The sequence below is a fragment of the Seriola lalandi genome, unplaced genomic scaffold, assembly GCF_002814215.2.
Source record: "Seriola lalandi dorsalis isolate HSWRI2012SDOR001 ecotype SW California unplaced genomic scaffold, Sedor1 jcf7180002054402, whole genome shotgun sequence".
In the NCBI taxonomy this organism is placed as follows: Eukaryota; Metazoa; Chordata; class Actinopteri; order Carangiformes; family Carangidae; genus Seriola; species Seriola lalandi.
In genome coordinates, this window is record NW_019524955.1 from 481801 (window position 1) to 506905 (window position 25105).

At 38.6% G+C, this 25105-nt stretch overlaps 1 protein-coding gene across 1 annotated transcript in view; it reads right to left on the reverse strand.

Moving 5' to 3' along the window:
- The window catches only part of hcn2b (hyperpolarization activated cyclic nucleotide-gated potassium channel 2b), a 50042-nt gene that overhangs the window by 15990 nt on the left and 8947 nt on the right, over positions 1 to 25105 (reverse strand). The window contains exons 4-6 of the mRNA XM_023409643.2: positions 16123 to 16341; positions 5453 to 5599; positions 4582 to 4822 (exon numbers count right to left, since the gene is read on the reverse strand). Of these exons, the coding sequence (XP_023265411.2) occupies positions 4582 to 4822; positions 5453 to 5599; positions 16123 to 16341 (607 nt within the window). The remainder of the gene's footprint in view (positions 1 to 4581; positions 4823 to 5452; positions 5600 to 16122; positions 16342 to 25105) is intronic.

Consider the following 25105-nt stretch of genomic DNA (forward strand, 5'->3'; position numbering starts at 1 on the left):
TTTTTTGACGTTTTTATGCCTTGCTATACCATTACATTATTATGTCTACCTATATTATGACGTTTTTTGATGTTTTTATGCCTCATTGTAATATGACATTTTTTCCATTTTATGCCATACTATACTATTACGTTTTTTGGTGTTTTTATGCCTTGCAATTTTATTACGTTTTTTGATGTTTTTATGCCTTGCTATACCATGACATTCTTATGTCTACCTATATTATGAAGTTTTTTCATGCTTTTATGCCTCATTGTAATATGACATTTTTTGCCATTTTATGCCATACTATACTATGACATTTTTTGCCATTTTATGCCGTACTATACTGTGACATTTTTTGATGCTTTTATGCCTCATTATACCATGACATTCTTGTGTCTACGTATATTATGAAGTTTTTTCATGCTTTTATGCCTCATTGTAATATGACATTTTTTGCCATTTTATGCCATACTATACTGTGACATTTTTTGATGCTTTTATGCCTCATTATACCATGACATTCTTGTGTCTACGTATATTATGAAGTTTTTTCATGCTTTTATGCCTCATTGTAATATGACATTTTTTGCCATTTTATGCCATACTATACTGTGACATTTTTTGATGCTTTTATGCCTCATTATACCATGACATTCTTGTGTCTACCTATATTATGACGTTTATTGATGTTTTTATGCCTCATTGTAATATGACATTTTTTGCCATACTATACTATGACGTTTTTTGTTGTTTTTATGCCTCATTATACCATGACATTCTTATGTGTACCTATATTATGACATTTATTGATGTTTTTATGCCTCACTATACCATGACATTATTATGTCTACCTATATTACGACGTTTTTTGATGTCTTTATGCCTCATTGTAATACGACATTTTTTTCCATTTCATGCCATACTATACTATTACGTTTTTTGGTGTTTTTATGCCTTGCTATTCTATGACGTTTTTTTGACGTTTTTATGCCTTGCTATACCATTACATTATTATGTCTACCTATATTATGAAGTTTTTTCATGTTTTTATGCCTCATTGTAATATGACATTTTTTGCCATTTTATGCCATACTATACTATGACATTTTGTGATGCTTTTATGCCTCATTATACCATGACATTCTTATGTCTACCTATATTATGACGTTTATTGATGTTTTTATGCCTCATTGTAATATGACATTTTTTGCCATTTTATGCCATACTATACTATGACGTTTTTTGGTGTTTTTACGCCTTGCTATACTATGACATTCTTATGTCTACCTATATTATGACGTTTATTGATGTTTTTATGCCTCACTTTACCATGACATTATTATGTCTACCTATATTACGATGTTTTTTGATGTCTTTATGCCTCATTGTAATACGACATTTTTTTCCATTTCATGCCATACTATACTATGACGTTTTTTGGTGTTTTTATTCCTTGCTGTACCATTACATTATTATGTCTACCTATATTATGAAGTTTTTTCATGTTTTTATGCCTCATTGTAATATGAAATATTTTGCCATTTTATGCCATACTATACTATGACATTTTTTGCCATTTTATGCCATACTATACTATGACGTTTTTTGGTGTTTTTATGCCTTGTTATACTATGACGTTTTTTGACGATTTTATGCCTTGCTATACCATTACATTATTTTGTCTATGTATATTATGAAGTTTTTTCATGTTTTATGCCTCATTGTAATATGACATTTTTTGCCATTTTATGCCATACTATACTATGACATTTTTTGATGCTTTTATGCCTCATTATACCATGACATTCTTATGTCTACCTATGTTATGACGTTCATTGATGTTTTTATGCCTCATTGTAATACGACATTTTTTGCCATTTTATGCCATACTATACTATGACGTTTTTTGGTGTTTTTATGCCTTGCCATACTATGACGTTTTTTGACGATTTTATGCCTTGCTATACCATGACATTATTATGTCTATGTATATTATGAAGTTTTTTCATGTTTTTATGCCTCATTGTAATATGACATTTTTTGCCATTTTATGCCATACTATACTATGACATTTTTTGATGCTTTTATGCCTCATTATACCATGACATGAGTGGCATCAATGTTCTCATCTAACTTTCAGCAAGAATGTGAATAACTATCTTTCCCAAAATGTAAGATGGTTCTTTTAATTAAATGCGTCTTCCCTTACATATAAACACATGTGCTCTGTCTATACATTAGATGCATACCATGCGCACGTTCACATAAACCAACATACATTCACTAACTACACACAATAGAGTATTATTCACAGATTATTTAAGTGTGACCTTGGACTGTGACTGTGTTTTCCATCTGATAAAGGATTTATTTTTCCTCAGTTGCTTAATAATTAATAGCTTTCACAGATAGACACAGACGTCACTGTGCTTACTGTAGGTTAGTGGTTAGACTGCTCACGGTCAGCTACTTTAATGGAAGTAAAAGTCATACCATGAGTCTGTCTATTGATGAATGATTTGGTAATTCATTACATATAATCTGGTCAAAAAAAGAGGCATCTTTACTAAAAACAACTTTCCTGAAGTTGGGTTTTGTTATGCATGAAAAATGAAGTTTAACATTTTAGTTCCAGTTTTACGAGAGTAAAACAAAATGCTACAGACATCCCTTTATAAAGTGTCTCTTTGCATCTTTCTGGTTATACAGAACACAAGGATTTGCATATTTCTGACATCATTACAGTACAGTGGTAAGTGCTTAGAGAGGATAATAACCCTAATGAAACCACTGAGGCTGCATTAAAAATCTGTTCAAAACTACTGGGTCATCATATATGATGACAAATACAGAGGATTCCAGCATGGGTAAAGTGAATTTCAGCAGCTATTTGCTTATTCCTGGCTCTATGTGGGATCATGACTGCTTTAACCCTTTCCTTTAGCCTGGGCTGCAGTTTCCTGTTCTCATTAGTTTAATATATAATGTCCAAAATTCTCCCTCTCAGATTTATTGCCCGATATGTTCACTGGGAAGCTCCTTCTGTGTCATTACCCATCTAGCGACACGCTTTTGTTTATCCAGTCAGTTAAAGGGGAACTCCACCAATTTTAGATATTACGAGGAGAATTCTAATGATGAATGGAGTAAAACTCAGAATGACAAAACAGCTGTATAATGGATTATTCTTTTCTTAAACTGTCTCTTACAAGCCCCTCAGTAGTAAATTGTTGGAGGGCACCTTTAACTTCCTAAAGCCTTCCATTTGTACTTGCATCCACTATAAATAGTTTCAATAACAAGGAACAAAAGGGACTTTGAGGCAAGATATTGTGAAAGCTTTGGCACTTTAGAGAAGTTACAGGGGCTTCACCACAAACCATTCAGACTCGGTGAATATGCAACTGTTCAAAACCTTGCAATATTTGCAACACATCCAATTTAGGATTACGCAGTTATTTTATGAGAAATGCTAAGTAATGATGTGATGGCTGCAGCAGGACAAGTGGTATATTGTTCTGCCAGACAGCGATTTTGAGAAAACGGCCAAAAGGCTAAGCTGCAGACTCAGCTGCATTTACAGCAATAGAAACAAAATGACAAAGCTCTGTCTCTTTTTTTAATGTATTAACACAATAATGGAGCCAATCCAGCCAAGGTTTGACGTTGAGAAATGGGTACAGAAATGTGGAATGACTTGACAATAATACAGGCCAAGAAACATAAACGATGGGAGATAATGCCCATTAAACACCAAATGATCTAACTCAAACTGTCTGACAGGAAATACTGATGTCAACATGTAGCATGTATCAAACCTGTGACACTTTCTCCAATCACTAATCTAAAAACCGCTGAATCTTAAAAAAAAAATGAAGTGTTTGGCCTGACATCACTATCTACTTACTGCTACTTACTAATTCAGAGATTTTACCACAAATACACACTCCTGCAGTGGTTAAGCCATGCTGTCCCTCCAATCCAAGCCCACTGCCAGTTCTGTGTATGAAGAGAGACCTGTGATTTCCTCCCTGGTGGCAGGGAGGGCTTTGAACAGTCTATGCTTGACATTACCAATGGCCCCGTCATCACCATTCTGCTGTGCTAATTATCTGTTATTAATTGGATGTGTGTACGTGTGATGCGTTTGTGAATGCATGTGTGTGCCGTGCATCCGTGCCACTCCGACAGCACCCTGGGCTGCCGGCAGTGAACTCTGTTCTGCTGCAGAGGGCACCGGATGTTAAGAATGCAGCCCAAACCATCAACCCATGAGACTTTAATAAGTGTGTGTGGGTGTGTGTTGGTGCAGGTCTGTGTGGGTTTATGGGTGGTGATGGTAGCAGAGGCACCACATGTTTTTTAAACAGTCACAGAGGAACAACAGCCTGGGAAAGTGGGACAGAAGTGGCTGTAAGGCAAGACTGTACAAGAAGTCCAAGTAAAATGTCAGGGTGTTGTTTTTTTTTTCTTTTGTGCTTTATTCAAATAGTAAACACAATCTGTGATATTACTGCAGTGGATTCTGTTGGGATTTATAGAGTAAATAATACTTGCCTGGAAGCACAGAATAGAATACAATAGAACAGAACAAACCTCCAAAGTAGGAGCCGTCCATCAGCTTCATGCCGATGTTTCCTTTGGTCAGGACGCTGACCACCCCGTGCTGGATGAAGTACATCTTCTTGCCGATGGTGCCTTCTCTGACGATGTAGTCTCCGGGCTGGAAGACTTCAAATCTCAGTTTGGTCAGCATGGCGGTGACAAAGTTGGGATCAGCATTGGCAAACAGCGGCATGGATGCCACAAGTTTGCGACAGTTGAAGTTGACGATTTCCTAAATGGCAGCGGACAGGATTTTTTTTGTTTTGGGTTAGGGTTAGGGTTATTTTTGTGTTGTTGATACAACTGTTGATGATGAGGGTGTCATGGATGTGGGGTACATGCATGATGGGTACAGTTTGTTATTTTCAGTCTCATCTGTAAATATGATAAAGTAATTTGCCAGATTGTGTTGAAAATTTTTTATCAACTGACGGTAATTATTTTTGGAGCAAGCACTCGTCAGGTTAGACTCTTTTTTAATTACCTTGAGGGACTGTGGCACAGCTCATTTGAGTTTTCTCTCTAGTTTTCTTGTTTATTTTGTGTTAACTCAAATTACTTTGAGCTGCCCTTGAAGCAAGAAGACATTGTTTACTGTGAACTCAAGTAGGCAGCTGGAGAAACAGCTTCAGGATATGTGGGAGTATGAAGTCCATGTGAAAATTACTGTAAAACCATCTGTTGCTTTCTCTTAAAATGTGGTTATTTTTCAGTGAAGACTAGTAGAAACTTCAAAATCTTAGTGACTGCCTAGAAACACTTCATATATAAATCGATAAAGAGATTGGAACTTAGCAGTTAGTTGAGATGTGGATGCATTTATGAGTGACTGAACATAGTGGACATTTGGGTCTTTTCATACCTCACGAAGAGGCTCATTAAGCTCCTCCAGGATGCTCTCTTCATCAAACATCTTGCCTTGGTATCTGTGCTCGTAGTAGTCATGGATTTTCTGTCGGAAGTCGGCCGGTAGTTTGTGGAAGGACATATACTGCTCCACTTGTTTGTACTAAAAGATGGAGAAAGGTGTGAGAGATAGTGGTAAGGAAGAACAGAGGCTTGATGAAAACAGGATTCAGCAGCTCTTTTGTTAGTTGTGACAGGAAGAAGTGATGTATTAGTGGCAACAGTTTCATAGCATCGCGGTTTCACCGCAGCTGTGGAGACACCACGCAGTTCTCTTTCCTACTCAAGCTGACTGTTTCTCAGATTGTCTTATCACTGGCTTTTAGTCAGCGACAGATAGTGTCCATGTGTGAAGTTATTGAGATGTACAGCTCTGCAAACATCAAGATTCCCTGACCCATTTCTACCTTGTAGCCATGGGAGGAAAACTGTGATGGAAACATCAGAGCTCTGTGAAGCCCATGAGGATTTATCATGCTCTACTGTCTTTAGAGAAGAAAGATGCTGCAGTTGTACATCTTAATCACAGGCAGTCTCTCTCTACATAGAAAATATTATCAGGCTTTCCACAGGGAAAACATGACTATTATTATTTTTCATGAGAGAAATACATGAAACTCTTGTAGTACCTGTGAAGACCGTCACAAAGAAAAAAAAAAAAGATAGATGTAAATAATTAAATGGGCATTTGTGGGCATTTGTGTACTCGACTTTCTATTCTGAGAAAGGCCGACGTTTGTTATTGATGTTGGAATTGATAAATATGTAACTATGTAGCTAGAAAAAAAGAGCTGAAAGTAGAGGTTGGCAGCAGTACATCGCGTTTGTTCACTAGAGAGTTGAACTGAACTCTAGTGATTCACACTATCACATATTCACCACTGTTAAGTTTCTCCACATCAACTGCAGTCTGAATGTCCACTTCTCTCAACTCATTATGACGCTCCATGACACATTTCATGCCTGGACTCCTGGGGAAAACAGAAGCCGCTGGATCTGTTTTACAGCATCTCCTGGAAGATGGAATAGCATGGCACTCTGTCAGTTGGGGAATGCCGTAAATCTTGATATTATTTCCTATTCACTGTATAAAAATATCTTTTAGTTTTGCTTTATTTATACTAGGAAGATGGGGCATTCTGTTTGGTTTCACGCGTCACCACCTTCCTGTAAACAACAAAATACACTCTTACACTGCACACAACAACACCCTGAGGGCGAGAAAGTGGCTACATGACTAGTGTTTTAGCACAAGAGGCTGACATGATAACCCCTGAACTAGTTTTGGAGAGCTGTTCACTTCCTGTTAAATTAGCAAATAACATGCCAACACTCCAGAAAGATGTAGAAAGAAGGTGTACACAAAAAAAAATTGTAATAATAAAATAGATCTCAGTATGTTCAAAAATATGTATATATATATATATATATATATATATATAACAGCAGAAATAATATGAATGAATCAGCTTTTCATGTACACATAGACAGAAAAATCATCAATGATCAATATTGTGCAAGAAGAACAAATCCATGTTGGAGTTGCTTTAAAATGTTACATAAGGCCGAAGTGTGTGGGCTCGTGTGTGTGCTATCAGTGTGAGTCATCCCTCTGTGGAGTAAACTGTCAATTGGATGAGTAGTAGATTTCAAGCTGAAGGTCGAGGGAGAACCTCCCCTGACCAACACCACACTTGAAAAAAAAAACAAGATGCATCTCAAATCTTCCACGTGGAGTTCTAATATGGGGGTTAGGTAAGCATTGCACATTGTTATACAGCCGTGGGTAATAAACAGTTTACTGTGGTGTTTACTGTGCCACTTACAGGCAGTGAAAAAGAAATTGATTGCACCCTGTCAAGCAAGTTTTGTGACATCTATATTAATCAGCACAGTTATAATTCATTTGACCTCCACCTGTTGAGAAGTTATAGCTGTCATGGCTGTTTTCATTGTTTTAACTTCATTTATATATAATGTATATTTTATATATATATATATATATATATATATATATATGGTATGGAAAAAAAGTGAAAAGTGAACTTTATTTAATACGTAAACTGATTAAACCCTTTTAATAAATAACTGGATGAACTCATAAATAGTGGTCAAGCTAACAAAAAGGATATTTTTCTCTGCCTTTGAATTCAATTGACATTAAAATGTCTGTCTCATATATCTGATGTATAGTTGGGGGACAAATTAAAGAAAGAACCTGAATAAATGAGTTAAGAAACATTAGGAATGCTGATGATTTCCATACAGGGCACAAGGGCTCACTGAACAGCTGGATCAGTATTAAAATGATGTGAATCATAAGCTAAGGCTAGAAGTGAGTAATATTAATGAATTCCCCTATCGCTTATCTGTAATTTTATGATGTGATATAAATATATATCTTGATATAGTATATTTTCTAGAAAATCTATTGAAAAAATAAAATTTGTATCATGTCCAGGTTACTGAATTTGTCCTGGGCATTCTGTGGGCAAGTTGAGTCTTAGAGATGCCAACACAAAGCTCCCTCCTCTCCAGTCAGTTTGACCTCATAACTTAGTTAGGCTATGAGTCTGATCTTGACTAATCCAGCAAATGAAATACCTGACAAATCAAGGCTGCGCGTAACACTACAAAATAAAAGGCATGTAATGACGCTCTCCACCACAGTCAAAAGACCAATGAGAAGATGTCTTTCAGAAAAATGCTGTTCATCACTTCAGTGAAGTGCCAGAGCTTCTGAGAATTTGAAGCTGTTCCGAAGAATTATGACATTTTGTATTGTTTTTTCATATAATTCATTGATTTAATTAACCTGTCCTAATCTTATTAAGAGACTGGATGGCCAATAGAAATACTGGAATATTATCAAAACAGTAGATATAACAGAGGATGATCTTCAGCTGCCTGTACAGTATGTACATACATCCAGGGGAATCCAATGCTTTAATCATCTAGAGTGCTGGTATCTTCCTGCGGGTGAGTCAATGTCTTGCCAGACAATCACAGTTTATGGGGACATGTATGGAGGAAGAGTGAGGGTGCTGACAATGACCTTGCTCGTAACAGTTGATGACACACGCAGGGGATAGGATCGCATGCTGTCCAGGAAATTACATTATGTCACACTGTAAGGCGACATATGGGTTAGAGAAAAAAATGGAGGCTTGACCCTTATGGCTTGGGTGACATGGCAAATCACAATATCCTTAATTCAGGACATACTGGTTGCCATGGTATATATAAAGTGGTGAGTGGTTCTTATGAAAGGGAAAAGCTTTACGTAAGAATTGTAATATTGGTCAAGGAGAGTTGCATTTTTCCCTGTTTTCAGGAACAGTTGATAAAAATGATGAGAATTCTTTCATTTCTATTTAGACTATTTTATTCCAAAATTTCCTCACACTCATTTTTCCCTTTCCCTGTCTCTTTCAGACAGTTTTGCCCAACTACTGCAGAAGCAGATGGTTCCAGCTTGATGTACACCCTGCAAAAATAGATCCTACATACATATACATACAGTTCAGCATGACCTGACCTTATACATGACAAAATGATAATCAGACTGGATCACTTACTTTAATGAATCACATAATGAAATTACATCTGCAAAACAATTTACTGCATCCTTTTCGTTCTTACGTAAACCAGTTTTAATCACAATCTCATACAGACTTAATTAATTGCCTCTGGTCATGGTTCATTCAGCATGAAAAGCCATGGTAGCACTAAATGAAAAGCTCACAGGATGTCTTCGTCATCTTCCTCAGCCATCTTTTCAGATGTCTAACTCATCTTGAAAGTAAATACACAATCCAGATCACAACAATCTGGATTTTCTTTTCAAATTATAAAGACATATTTGTTTAGGACATATGAGGGTATTCCCCCCCAAAAAAAAAATGCTGCGCCTCACAAGCCCAATAAAACAAAAAAAGGATAGAAGCACTCTCACTTAACCACCCCCACATACAAATTTGCCGTGCGTCAGTAACAATGAAAATGCAGCCGACTTCCAGCGTATCCGGCTCATTCAATCAAGCACGGGGATAAACTGGAAGGCTCCTATTAAGTGTTTCCTGCCTCGGGATTCAGTGTGTGACAGTCTTAATTAAACTGAAATGACATCTCTGTCTCTCTCTCTCTCTCTCTCTCGCTCTCTCTCTCTCTGTCTCTCTCTCTCGCTCTCTGTCTCTCTCTCTCTCTCTGTCCCTCATTCTCCCACTCATTTAAAAGTGGTTGTTGAAGGAACTGAGTTTTATTGACTTTCTGATTTTCTCTGCATTAGACGTAGATTAGTGGCCATGTCACTCAATGTCAGTGGAATGGGAGTGCGGCTCAAAATTGCCAAAATCTGTATACCTATCTCCTACTGCACTGACCCTTTAGTGATGGCACTCCCTTGTAAGTCACTTTGGTGTCTGCCAAATGAGAAAATGTAAATGTATATGAAGCAATTCACGTGTATAGCCAGATACATACTTCTGTGATGAACATTTACCATCCAAGGCTGCAAGTTTTCAGAAACTTAACTCCCAAATTCCAAAGTCTGGTACAGACATCCTGGTCAGGGATGCAGATACAACTGGACTTAAATCCTCCTTCTGTATTTGTATAAAACTAACAAATGCATTACATTTATGAAATCCAATCTGTTCCTGTCAGCCAGCGGACTTAGTTAAAGGGGGGCCAAAACAGCACAGAGGTTTTTTATGGGACATAAAGCCCCTAGTTGGTGGCTTGTGCGCATGATGCATGGCTGTCACTGTAAGCTGCCACAGCGGAAGTGGAGAAATTGAATTGGCCCTCCTATTAATGGGCCATGTCAGGATGTGACAAGTCTTATACTGTATCTGTGTGTGTATGTGTTTGTGTTGTCCTGTGTGTATACAACCCGAGTTGACTTCAGCAGTATCCTTCAGCTCACTGACTGAGGAGCGGAGACGGATGTAGAGAAATAAACCCACACAAACAAATATGCACTCGCACACTCCCGGCATACTGCGTGACATGTGCGCATTGATGAAGACATGGAGGAACTGAAGAGACAGTCGGAATGGTTTAGACCAGCAAACACAGTATTTCATGTCCTATATTGAATAATGTATATCTACAACAGCAGAGAATGCATGATATAAAACAGCTTTTTTTTTTTTTTTGCAAAAAACTTGAATCCTAACGTCGTCGTGATTCACCAATATATCTCTAATATTAGACAAACGCCCTCTTTTCATAAAGAGCACTAATGATATGTATCCAGTTAAGGCCCATATCACATACTGATTTCTCATTAACATATAAACCTAACATAAAGGGGAAATGTGGTCAGAGAGAAGTGTTGCGTATAGACTGTGAAAAAGGCTACTGGAGGGAAATATCAGGAAGATGTCCATAACATCTTTACAGTCACTGCATTTTAAAGGGGCACTCCATCGATTTTATACTTCAAGTTCAGTTCACTCAAGGGAAGTGTCTGCGAAAACAGTTGTGTAATGTCTTTTGCCTGGGTTATTTTCTTTGTTTGGCATTGGAGACTTTAAATTCTTCACTGAAAGACTCTGTTATGAACTGGGGAGGGGGGTTTGAAAGATGTAGGTGTTTAGCAGGCAGGGACAGTCTAACAGATTACAGTATCCAGTTGTGGGAATTGGCATTAGGGGAAGGATATCTTGGCCTGTCCTGCACCAATTTTGACCATTCTTTTTTTTAATACTATATGTGCCCCCGTTGGTAGTATGAAAAAAGACAGCAAAACTGAGAATGAATGAGCAGCATGCAACACCTAAACAGCGCCAGTTTTGACCTGGATTTTTTTCTACAAATGAAACTTAAACCAATCTGAAATAATTAGAAAGAACCTATAATCACAAAAGAAATCTATATATAGTGGCTGTCAGGTTGTAAATCTACTGCATAAAGATTGAACCCTCTTTGAAAAATAAGAGAACACCCCCAATTCAAATTACAATTATAGTAATAATAATTAGGGTGAAATTGAATGTGAAACTACATTCATGACCCTGGAAATAGTAGCTGACAAAAATAAAACAAAAAAAAAAACAAAAACATGGAGCCGTTTCTCACTTTCAACTATGTATTTAATCTATCAAACGTGTCAAAGACCCAGGTAGTTCAGGTCAGGCCTCAGTGATTGTCCAGGTTATGAAGCGAGCAGTTCCTCAAGTCGCTGTTAGATGCGTCAAGGCCCAGAGGATCAGTGCTCATCACTGAAGGACCCAGGGGTCACATCTCCCTCCTCTCTCAGCTATTCAGGCACGCTGCTCTATGGCTCTTGAGGGGGAAGAAGTGATGGGGGAAGGAGAAGAGTGGAATGCAGTTACATAATAGCTAATGCCCTCTGTCCATGTGTCCGCTGGCAGATGGTATATTGCCCAACAGTCAAGGGAGAATGGATAGACGAGGGGGGCAGGGCTGTGGGTGGAGATGGAGAGATGGAGATGGGAGTACTGTCGAGAAACGCAGGATGAGGGCACCCGTCACCTCAGCGTGAAGGATGGGATGACAAAGGAATGGTAAGCTGCTGCCACTGCCTCATCACTTCTACTGTAGTACTGTTTGTAGAGATAGTGTGAACACCCACAGACACACAAACAGTAATATAACACCATCTGCAACTTCACATGTCAACCACTGTGGCCCCTCTCAAACTGTGGCCACATGATGTTTAAAAATGGGTATGTTTCATAAGACAGGCAATGTTGCAGGGATTGTTCCCAATGAAGGGCACTTGTATCCCAGGGAGATATATACTGTCTGTTGCCAGGGGGTACGTGGAAAGATTGTGAAGTGACCTAGAAATAGTCTTGATTTTATTTCTAAAAAAATATGGATAAACATCTGAAATAGCTCAAATGAATGGCAAAAAAAAAAAAAAAATTAGCTAAATGTACTAATGGATAAATAGTTGAAATAGAAAGAGAGAAATTATTAGCTAAAATAATGGTCAAACAGTAGGAATAGATATAAATGGTTGAAATAGCTGAAATGGATAAACAGGTGAAATAATTAGATACAGATGGAAGAATTAAAAGCAGATACATTGTTGAAACAGTTTCCAGCTTCAAGCCTCAAGTAAATAAATGGCTGAAATAGCTAAAAGTAAAGTGAAATAAGCCTATTAGCCAAAGCTAATCAATGAATGTTTGAAACGTTTAGCCTCTGACACTTATGGTAGTGACAAGAATGCAAACGCAACCAAAATAATGACAATTTAATCGTTTGAAAAAAATATTATAACAATATCCACTTTTTTTATAGTGTTCATAACATCCACTTACAAATAAGTTGAAATGAACACATGATGTCGATGAAGGGGTACCTCAGTTAATCTGACAGGGATCTGTGGGTACATCACTGGTCTACAGTGTTTCTCATTAACATGCAGCATCCTTCTCTTATCTCAGATTTACTGTGCGTCTCTCTATTTATATTCTTGTCCCTAGACCCGCTAAACACACTGCAAACTAAACAGCATGTGTCAATTCTGATAAAGCAGAAAAAAATATCAGCATGCTTTGTCTAACTTTTGAATCCACGGTAAACAGTTTGAATCCACATCTCTCTTTGGTCAGTGGGTTCTTTGCATAACCTCCCTGTGGAAGATGCTTAGCTGCAGAGCTATTATGACATTTCTGTCTCAACAGTGAGTGTGATGCTGACTGTTTACTCTGTGTTATGTCAATATAAGTTCATGCTGTCGCTAACCTTTAGACTATATTATACAAAGAACCTGTTTTGTCATTGAGGCAAATTCCAGCCCATAACTCTGTCTCCAGTCTGTTATCTGATGGACCTATTGTAGACTGCAGTGCATCATGGCTCAGTTCAATGGTTAATGATGAACAAACAGTCATGGGATACTGGAGAGGGATGGGATGTTGGATCCATGTCTTAGTCAAGACTAGCCACTCTGTTCACTATTTCACTGCTGTGCATCATGGAAGAAGAGGAGAATGAAAGCAGCGGCAGGAACAGATTTCTCTAGATGCCACATCACTGACAAAGTACAGCTACACATAAATGACACAAAACAGACACTCCAGCACAAAGTCTGCAGCTAATTTGCCCTTTCTCTCAGTCTTTCTCTTAAGTCTCTGTTATAAGCAGAACTGTGGGCTCTGTCCTTTACAATTATGTCATTAATACTACAAACCAAATTTGGTGAGGACTGGATGACATTTGTTAGAGGAGTGGTTAAAAAAAAAGTCAAAATGGTGGAACATTTGTCAAGGCAGAAATGGGCATGGCCTTTACTGATTTTACTAACTGACTTTACTGACACTAACCACATCTTCTTGGACCTTGATCTTACTTTCCACCAAATTCTACTTTACTCTACTAATAAGTTATGGTGATATATCTGCTGAATAACAAACAAACACAAATGGGACTGATAACATAACCTTTTTTAGCAAGGACCATAATAATGAGAACGATTGAAAAGAGCACTTACTCAAACAAAGTTCATTTTAGGCAAGTTTAAGAACAAGAGTGAAATAATAAAAGACAGGGCAGACTGGACGCTACAGTGACTCGGTATCAGAAAGTGTCGAGACGGTCTGACCGGGTCTGTGCCAGTTAGCATGCTAACTTCAGTAGAAGAAAAGAAGTGATAGAAATAGAGGCAAAACAACAGGGTTCCTTTCTACCACTGGAGACACTTTTTTAAGTACAGGAATGAAGTTTGATTCTGAACGTGTGACGTTTGTTTGAGACTGGTAAGTAAATAGCTGTTATTATACTTTGACCAATATCAGTGATCTGAAACTGCAGTCACATAACAAATACCCCTTTTGTGCATATCCACCATACACAGTTATAAATGGAATTCAGTGTGCTGACTTATATGGATGGGATATCCCAGATTCACTAATAATTAATCCATTCCCTGCTGTGTTTACCATGCTCAGAAATCTGATGCATACATTCAGTAGCTTCATTACAGTTTAAATAAAATCACAATCTTTCTCCCACGAGATCTGGTCTGCTATAAACTCAACATCATCATGGATGCTCACTTATATCATGACCTAGAAAATAAGGCAAGATGATTGTCTCTTCAACACAATGCCCAACCAAGCCACAGGAGTCAGAAAATAAACAGAATAAAACTACATGTTGATTATGACTCAGAAAGAAAGAAAGAAGAAAACCTGATCACCCTTTGTTCTAAACATAAGCCAGAGGCTTCAACTAGACAACAAAGCCTGACCAATCACTCTGATGTGTATGTGTGTCTGCATGCATGTGCATGAGTGATAGCATACAGTAAGACATCCCCACATCACCCAGGTTCTAAGGAAGTTAACAAGACACAGAGCACCAATGACACCATGGCCTTATAAAGCAGGAGCGTGGCTTGCCGACGCCCCAAAGCTTTGATCTACTGTCCTACGGAGACGACAGACGGGCCACGGCCCAGCGAGCTGCAGCCATGAATATCGAACTAATAGAACAGATGCTGTCCTATCAAAGTGTGTGGGAATCTAATGAGAAAACCCTCTCTGTTCATATCAAATGTGATAACCTTATACACATCGTTGTAAAGGACAAATGCTGTAGATAAAATATTCCTATGGAGTCTCCTTGTGGCAACTTGCTATGCTCTACAAAGTTGGGCTATCTGGGTACAAGTAAGGTAATCCTGAAGCTAACAACCTGATTTGCATCACCAGTGATCAAAAGATGGACTGCACTAAAACACATCCCTCCTGTTTTCTTGTTTTTTTTTCTCCACAAAGCCACAGAAATAGCTAGCAAGCTGACACTTTGAATTTAAAGGATTTGATCACCCAAATGACAAAAAAACGTACTTGTAGTAGTATCTAGCCATACACATAGGTTTAGATTCACGTTCATTTATTTTTGAGATATCTGCCTCTGAGATTTTTTTCTGCCATTTTTCTCAATGAATGCAGGTGAATTAAGTTTTGTATGTGTGCTGACACCATTAAAAAATCTAATTAAGAAATATCAAAGGCTACATCTCTTTCCATAACAAGTGTCCCAGTAAATCAGTTTTCACAGGGATAATTTTTTCAGAAGACAGTAGTTCCAATGACAAGTGTTTACAGCATGATCTGTAGATTTATTCACAGTAACCAGGTCATTGTTTCTGAAAAGATATGCTGTTGGATTTATCAAAATAATGGTTTGATATTGGAAAAAACCCATAGTTGCTTCATTGCCAAGAGCTAGATAAGAAGATTGATACTTTCATATCTCTTCATCAAGTATGAAGCTAGAGCCAGGAGCAGATTGGTTTAGTTTAGCACAAAGACTGGAAGCAGGGGAAAATATCCAGCCTGCAAGAACTTGTTACAGCACAAACAGAAGTCTGTTTACCACCATTATATTAAGGGGGCTGATGAAATCTCAGACATACAGATACCCAAAAACCTGGACAAATAAAACCACAGCTATCGGCTTGTCTAGATTCTGCAGGGATAAGTGAGAAAATTAGTCTTTTTTTCTTTGGTAATTTGGTTGAACCTACCATTAAACTGCTATTGCTTGCTAACTTTGACTCAAACATGACAGCGCTATTTCATGTGGTAAATATCCAGTGAAAGAAGGTGATAAACCAAAAACGAGAAAAATCTTGACCTTTTCCTGGTATTGTCGTCTAGACGAGTCCAAAGACTGGATGAGTGCAGTTGCGTGGCCGATGAACATGGCGTAGCAGGTGGCTCCCACGATCATACTGAGCATCGTCAGCCAGATGTCCGACATACTCTCTGGGGCTTGTCTTCCATATCCAATGCACAGCATGTGGCTCATGGCCTTAAAGAGGGCGAAGGAGTAGAGCTCGCTCCATGAGTCATTCTGTAGGAAGAGAGATGGAGGGAGGGCAAAGAATGAGAGAGAGTTGGAGAAAAAATAGTTTGGGAAAACAAAATATAAAGAGGGAGGAAGAGATGGGAGAGAAAGGAGAAATATCTGGGTTACTCTGTTCTCCTACAATAGCTCCATACTTTTGTATTTTTACTTTTATGCTACAGTGGTTTTGACCTGATAACCTGAGCCTGAGGTATACTGCTGAGGCACATTGCAGTATAAGTATTGCAGGATATATAAGTTAGAGTATGCCAGAAGTGGTGATAGAAAGAGTGAATTAAACAATGAGAGGGCTAAAGAGTAATTGCTGAAAAGTATACAGCTCTGTGTCTGGTGACTGTTGCTGGTTTGGTGGAGAGCCTAATCATGATCACTGAGCAGCCTCGGTTTGTCTCGGCCAAGCGGAGGGAGATGAAGAAAAAAGCAAGTGTTAATGAGGAGCCCGTACATCTGCCTGCTCCAGTCTGCCTTTGATTGGTGCTCACGCATTCAGTCAACTCTAATTCTCCTATGTTAGAGTCATTAGAAAGCCCTCCACGGGCACCGCTGAACCTCACATCCTCTCCTCAGACAGCTGTGGCTGACACACTGTCCAGATGTTATCACTGCATGTGTGTCTGAGTGTTTCTTCTGGGACAAGTGGTGTCCTCAGTCACTGATTGACTGGTTGGATTCTTAACTGATTTGTATTTTTCCAGGGTCATTTGCATTTCATTTGAGATTCAAATTTGCTCAAAGTTTCATGTCTGTTTTGAGCTCTCAGCTGGATCAATTGTTTGGATTCGTTGGTAGAGATAAACTGGGACTTCTAATCTTAGATAAAAGACTGAGAAACCCACAACAATATTTCAAGCCTTTAAGATTGTGAGCATCATCCTCATATTTACAGCTTTGTTGTTATCTCTATACGATGTAGCCTTGCAACTGCAGTCCTTGTCTCACTGTCATCCACAGTCCTTAAGCCCATTTTAATAAGAAATATTTGCTACCAACCCTGGCAGAACATTTAAACACTCCAGCCTCAGTCCGAGCCTCATCCTCACTGCCCCGGGTGGGACTTGGAGTTGAATCCCTCCAGTCAGCTATCAACATGCTGGCCACATTGCTGATGGATAAACAGCAGGAGTAGGAGGCTTTAACCCAGAGCCAGAGCACAGAAATAAACACCTTTTTACACATGGCTACATCTGTCTGTTTCTGATTGTAGCTTACTCTCTCTCTCTCTCTCTCACACACACACACACACACACCACACAGATAAATATACAGTACATGCAGTCTTTCAGTAAATAGAAAGGGCACAACAGAACATCCTTAATGCACTGTAAAACACGCTAAACAAAGAAAAATGGAACAGAAAATACTGAGTTCTAAAAAATCGACCCAATTATACACCAGCAGTTGATCAGGTCATGAAGAAGAAATAGCCCTTAACTTGTCTGTCTGTGATCTACAAAAACAACTTCCCATAATAAAATAGGCAATCATGCTATTGTGGCATTGAGAACAAATCATTATTGTCAATCGTGGTAACCTGCCAATGACCTTTGACTATCATGGCACAAATATAGGATGAGAGGAGCATAACTCATCTATGGGTTTCAGATGTATTACTCTTAGTCTGTCTGTGTGAGTGTTGGTGTGAAAAAGACCAGCGGTAAAAAAGATGTTTTTGTATATATCATTTGGCTAGCAACCTCAATAGGACGACAAAACTCCAGGGGCCATTTGCATGAACGGGTCACGCCTTAAGCAAAGTCAGTCATAACTTAGCGTTTTTAAGTTCAACCTAATAGTTACACCAGTAACTATCTGGGTTTAAGTCGTCTTCTCACCAACACTGGTAATACACCTTGTGCCTCGTCAGGAGCAGGCGTAAAGTCAAAAATCTAGGCCATTTCTTCAGTGACGACTTTAGACAAGAGAGATTGTATAGACAATGGTGCACCCCATATATTAGATTTTACAACAAATGGGCTTTTAGACAGAGAGTTATTAGTGACAGGAGCAATCCACTGGACAGATACAACAATGAGGAGCTGACTGAGAGGTTGTGGAGAGATCCATTCGAACTTATTGAAGAGAGCTGTCACCAGACTTGTGGCATCAATACAGTGGTGATGAAACAATACAACAGACTGATCTTAACAAAGGTTTCCCACTTTTCCCAGTTTTTATTCTAAGCTAAACTAACTAGCTGCTGGTTACAGCCTTATATCTAACTGCAGGTATGCAAGTGGTATTGATCTTCTTATTAACTGTCTAACTCTCTGCAAGAAATTGAATAAGTGTATTCTCCAAAATGTTGAATTAGTGTTAGTCAGTGTATGAGCAGGAAAACCCCCACTGACCAGCTGTAACCAGCTTGTTTGAGATAGCAGTTGATTAAAACTGACAGAGTGTACAGCTGTCTCTTACTATCGAAAATTACAACTGTCATAGTAACACAATAAACTAATTCTACAGAGATAAAGAAAGAGGAAACAAATTAAATTAACTCTTGTGTTCGTTTTATTTGCCATCGGTCTTCACTGAGCAGTGTGGATGATAGCTAATTGTACATAATACATTTAGGGAGGAACACAAAGGGAGTATGGGACATCTATGATGCATGATGGCATAATTAGAGAATAGTGAATGTACATGCACGCTGGCACATCTGTCTGGGGATGCATGCTGTTTAACTCTCAGCTTGTATTTGAGTGTGTGTGTTTGATTTGTGCCAGTCATACTTCTCAGCATCTCTCTGACAGGGTGCAGTCCCTCTCTGACAGTCTAAAACCGACATGGGGAGTTTGTTTCGTTTGAAAGGACTGATGATTTGATGACACTGACATTTAGAATTTTAATATGTAAACTGCCATAAAAGAGCTTGTTAGCAATGTTAAGATTCATTATTTAGAGCCAGTGGGCTCGTGTTTCTATTCATTATTTAAAACCAAATGAGTACAGAAAGTTGCAAGATGGTTTAGTGTCTACTGGAATTACTTAACAATGTTAATGAAGAATACAGACTCTGGCAGAAGAAAACATTTCTCTCTGTTAGAAAGTGAGTGATAAAGCAGAATAATGGAGTACAGAGCAAAGTGGCTGTTCATCATGGTGGGTACTAAGCCGTATCTGGAACTGGAACATTTCATCTTCTTCTTGTTTACTAATGTAATCTTCTAGCTTTTAGTCAAACATTTGTGTGGTACCAAATACTTTTTTTCCCAGATGCTTTCTCTAAATCTAACTGGCAGTCTATTAAAAGTCTATTTCCGTCTAGATCAACCAACCAACTTGACTGCTTGCATGGCTAAAAGATAAGCAGGAGCACTTGTGTTGTAAATGTTAATAATTTGAGTCTTTTATTCCAGTTTGGTTTAAGGCAGTCTTACTCCACTGACTAATCCCTGTGTATCTTTAATTGACTTCATCAGATGTGAAGTGGATGCTCGCAAATGATGTGTCATGGATCCAAGAAGAGTTTGACTGGGTGAGTCTTAGCTTGCTGCTCAATAAACTGCCGTTATTGGGTTTGACTTTATTAGCTTTTAATTAGTATTTATCTTTTCACAGATGGAATTATCTGCTTACAAGAAGGCTTTACTAACAACATTTCATGCCTCCTATTAGTTAGAAGTGGAGTCTGCACAGTCACATTATTTATACATCAATAAAATGTTGCATGAAAAAGCTACAGAGGGAGGGTCGTCTGAATTCATGGGAGAACTAGAGAGGGGTTATTTTTCTCACCCCACATTTATGTCATTTCAGCCCTCTCACTTATATTCTATTGTATTTTAAATATTGTTTTACTTGATGAAAATCAAGTTTTTAAGATTGTTAACATGTCCATATGGTGTTTTTTATATAACACAAGGCATATCATGTACTCAATGCCATGACTGAATATTTCCATCTTGGAACTGTAGTGAACCCATGACAGTCCCAAAGAAGACTGATTCAGCCAGCCATGGTTTCATATGTCACAAACCTAAAGAACCGATCTCATTAACTTGCAGGGATTATCAGTACAAAGAGTTTAAGAGTTTGCATTAGCACAACCACCAACACTGTGTTAGCCACTGCCAGTTTCAAGCTAAGAACATAAACAAATAAAAGATGCTTATTATGCTAACTGTTGTGATATGACTGCTAGTCACTGATTTGGTGCACAGCAAACTCGTCATTACAGTCTGAGTCTGACTGAGGTGCAAACATGTGTGGTTGATTCTTACCGATGTTTCCTCTGCTAACCATCTTGATAGATCCTGCTCCTTCACCATTCAACCTAGCAAAAGCAGCAGTGGTGGGCGGGGCAGAGGCCTGATCCAGATTTTCTCAATGAGGAAGTAAGAGTAGATGTGCTTCCAGCCCCTTATCAGAGTTTTTTTTTTTTTCACTTTTTATGTAGGAAAAAATCATCATCAAGTATTTTTAGATAGTTTAAAACATGTCCAGAGGCGAACTTTAAATTTGGCCTCCTGCCAACACAAATTGCAAAGAACCAATGAAATTTGTTGTCTTGTAAATCGTCGTCACATCCTTCCTAAAAATGACATGTGCACTACTGTTACTGGGAGTTGTTTCAGTTTACGAGGAGTGACTCCTTTGCAGAGGAGGAGCAGGTTGGAGTGTGTCCTTCAGAGGATCCAGCCTCTGAACTGAGACACATCTGTAGATTTCAGACTGCTGCTGATGTGCAACCATGTGCATCTGGAGAATGTGCCGAGTAGATGATGCAACATGTGGCCATATGACTAGCATAGCTTTGGACTATTGGTCTTGTTAAAAAGTGAAACACAAATTTCTATACATTCTTCCATCATAAAGAAATTAGATTTGATGGTTTAAAATTAATAAAACAGTCTCTTGTTGACCTGAGACTATCTACATATATCTGGAAACAGTATTATCTCTCTTACTTTCAACAGATTTTGAGTTGCTTTTCATTCTACTAATGCTTCAATAAAGACAAGACCTGTTTACAGAGAACTACATTCACTGCATATCACTATATAACTAAATACGACAAGATAACTTCCTAGAATGGGGTTGGTTTCAAAGGGGCAACTTGACCCACAAAGATGGCAGCTCCAACCAGGCTGTGAGGCTATTTCTTTAACAAGCAACCACATGGTTTGACCTAGCAAATAAAAGTTCAGAGTGGAGCTAGTAACAAAAAAACATGTTTATGGATAAACTCAACATAGTATTAACCCCCTGGATTAGTTTACTTATGTCCATAAATGCATTTTCAGTCATGAAGAACACATAAAATTATTTAGTTTCAAGTTTCATGTCTGAAATAAATAGACCATGTGAGGCAGAATAAAACATTAATTCCCTGTACTCAACAAGTCTAAATGCACATGAGCAGTCGCTTATAAAAGAGGCACAAATATCCTGAGACTACCAGAATAAATCAAGGATTCAATCAATTTCCACATGCCAGCTCCAAATCACACACAGTACTGCACCACCCACTTTCATTTTTCTTCTCTGAAAAATGTATTTAAGAAATTGATGTTATTACCAAGATCACTTTGTACTATGTGAACAAAATCAGTACTGAAAGAGGCTTCTGGATCATAAGAGGCAGCTGTCACTCACACACCAACACCTCCACACAAGGTAACTGTCCATTATTCTTATGTGAGCAGGCAGGTCTGCCTGCCAGTTAGATCACTTCAGTAATTGAATGAATGGAGGATACCCTTATTAACTTTCAAAGCAGGGGGGTTTCTTGAGGTACACGTGTGTGTGCGTGCATACAGTGCACATGCATAGATAATAAAGCCACACAAATTGGTGTACTATTGCAGTCAGAGCAACTCCTCGTCTTCTACGATAAAATGTCACCCAGCAGCCTAAATATTAAATACAGCAACAGAGTTCAGACTGAAGCAAAGAGTAGCTGAGAGGAAAAGAGAGGCTTTATTCTACTGCTATTGATCTAACAGCCAATCGGGCTGAGGTAGATGGGACAAAACCACCTGTCATTCACGTAACAGAGAGTCACTTATATAACAGGCCATGATGATCTGGTCTCTTGTGATCACTATGCTGCAGGAGCCTGATTATCTGGCTTATGATAAACACCACCGTGCTGCATGCACATCTTTTACAAGTCGCAGTTATTGTTTTTGAGTGTGTAGATGCAGAGATGAATACATTACAGGAAGGAAAAGAGTTGTTAGGAGGGCTTTGGTTATCTCTTATTTATCTGTCACATACTTCTACCTCCCCATAAGGCTCAGAGAAACAAAAACAGACACAAGTACATATATTATAGCAGGTATAAAAGTGCATATGATAGTGCCTCTGAGCAAGTGAATGGATCATGTGTTGTTTTCTATACGAAGGCAATCTGGCTGTATTTCCATAGCTGTGGTGCATGGGTGATGAAAAAGGAAAGTAGGGTGGGGTCCCGTTAATGTCCAGTGCAGGCAGACAGCCAGCCAGTCAGCCTGAAGCGAAGCATGAGGATGAGGATCACTTAACGCTGCATCTCCTGTTCAAAGCCACTCTGAAAAGGATCCCTGACCTTGATTACCCCAAGATGGCAGCGGCACAGCACACCAGGCGGCCACGCCCACACGGGTGCTCACTGGCAAATGTGGCATTGAATTTGGAAAATGGCACACAGTCATAAACAACACGAGGCATGAAAGAGAAAAGTGAATGTAAACACGGCGAGGAGAAAGGAAAAAGTGATGCGAGGAGACAGGAGGGATTCATGGATGAGAGGATAGAAAACAATATATTTCCTCTGCATTCATACCCTTTGGCAATAATTAACATTGCAGTAAAGAAAGTCAGAGTACTATACAGAAACTGCTTGTTGTCTGAGATTGAAAAACATCAACACAAATTGTCGCTTTGAATTGGAGTTTAATGCAAATAAGAGACTATCAACACATTTATATTTGTAACTGTGAATTAACAAAACAACTCCAGATGCCGAGGGAGTAGCTTTGTTTGAGCAGAGGAAAGTGGAGGTCAATAACTGTTACATTTCTTCAATTTATGATATCTCTAATGTTTCCTGCATCTAAGTCAGAGGTGACATCAAGATGACTACAGACATAGGTTAGACATGCATGTGTGTAGAGAGAGGGAGAGTTAAAAAAAAAAAACAAAGATGGCCAGAGATAAAACAAGAAATAACAGAGAAGCAACAGTGATGTCCCCTAGGGTCAAAGGGTGTGAGATCCATCTGTTCCTCGAGATCACACAAACCCAAACAGACACACACACACTCTTATGCATGCAAGCACGCACACCAGTGTGTCATGGTACACAGTGTTATCACAGGACTATTTTGGAGACCTGACTGTCACAAATCTGTGTGCCAAAATGAGAAAGTTCATTATCAGCATATGAAACATTTCTTAGCGACAGCAGCGTTAGACTCACATAAGCATTGGAAGGAATTATCCAGTGTGCTGAACTTCCTTAGATGCAAAGATATGCCAGTTAAAATGATTTCTGATCCTACAGCAGTAAGGAGCAGTCAACCAATAACATCTTTTGGCTCTGTCACAGTGGTGGGCTGGTTTATACGGCAGATGATGCTAGTGTCGATCAGAAAACTGAACGATCCCCACTAATCACAACTACTTCTTCACAGCTTTAACCAATCAGTTTTCCACATTCTTTATGCAGTTATTCCCTCTCCTGCCGATGCAACCCATGCTCTCCAAGTCCTAAACCATTCACCCTATTAATTCAAGTCTCTGTTTCTCTGTGGTTACACCCAGATCATTACATCATTGTGTTTGTTGTACTCTCTTCCCAAAGCTACACCCAAACTAATCACAATCATTATAATATCATAACCACATTTTTTTTTTTTTTCCCGAATGTACAGCATAAAGAACCTTATAAATTCTGAATGGGTCACAGTTCTCACCAGCCCTTCTCACTTACATGAACCTGCACCATCATTTAATCATAAAATATAAAATGTTGCAGCAGGTTCTGCAGTTTAAGCCAAATTATTCTGTGTCTATATATAATTATCAAAGATAGTTTGTATAGTTGGTCTCTCTCGGCTGAATTACTAAGAGGCCTACCACACTATCAGCATTCAAGAGCATTCAAAAACATACTATGTGTGTACACGTGTGAAAAATACAGTATATAAGGCACATTTGAGTGACAGGTCAACCAAGCATACGTGTTACACTGCTCACATCCCCTGACTTCTCTCTGCCTCTGGCTATGTCAGTCACCAACTCCCAATCCCCAAGTTATCTCCACAGAATGAGTCAGACAGGATGGAAGGGTTTACGTTGAAAATTATAAATACCCAAACAGGAATGAATGTTACCTGTTTTTCCTCTTTGTGTTTGTGTTTTTCCTCAGTATTTCACACACATTCTTAATGACCCTAGTCAATAGTTTATAAAACAGCCAGTTTATTTATAAGATTATTTCATTTATGTGTAATGGTGTGAACACACTGCTGGTGCTTGTCGTTGTTGTAACATTTTGGGGAAAGGTCCTAATTCAAATGCAGAACACAGCAGAGGTGAAGAGGTAGAGCACTCTGTGTCATAGTAATGATGTAGGTGTTGGGCCCACAGAACTTAAATTTAAATTCTACGCAATTTCGTGAAAACTTGTCTTAATATGAGCATCGTACAGCTTCAACATAGTGCTCTAACAAGCCGATAAAGAATGGGTTGCTGGTTTATTAAGTACAACAGGCTAAAACTAATTCAGTCTAATACAACAGCCCTTCAAGAAGCTCATAATGTGT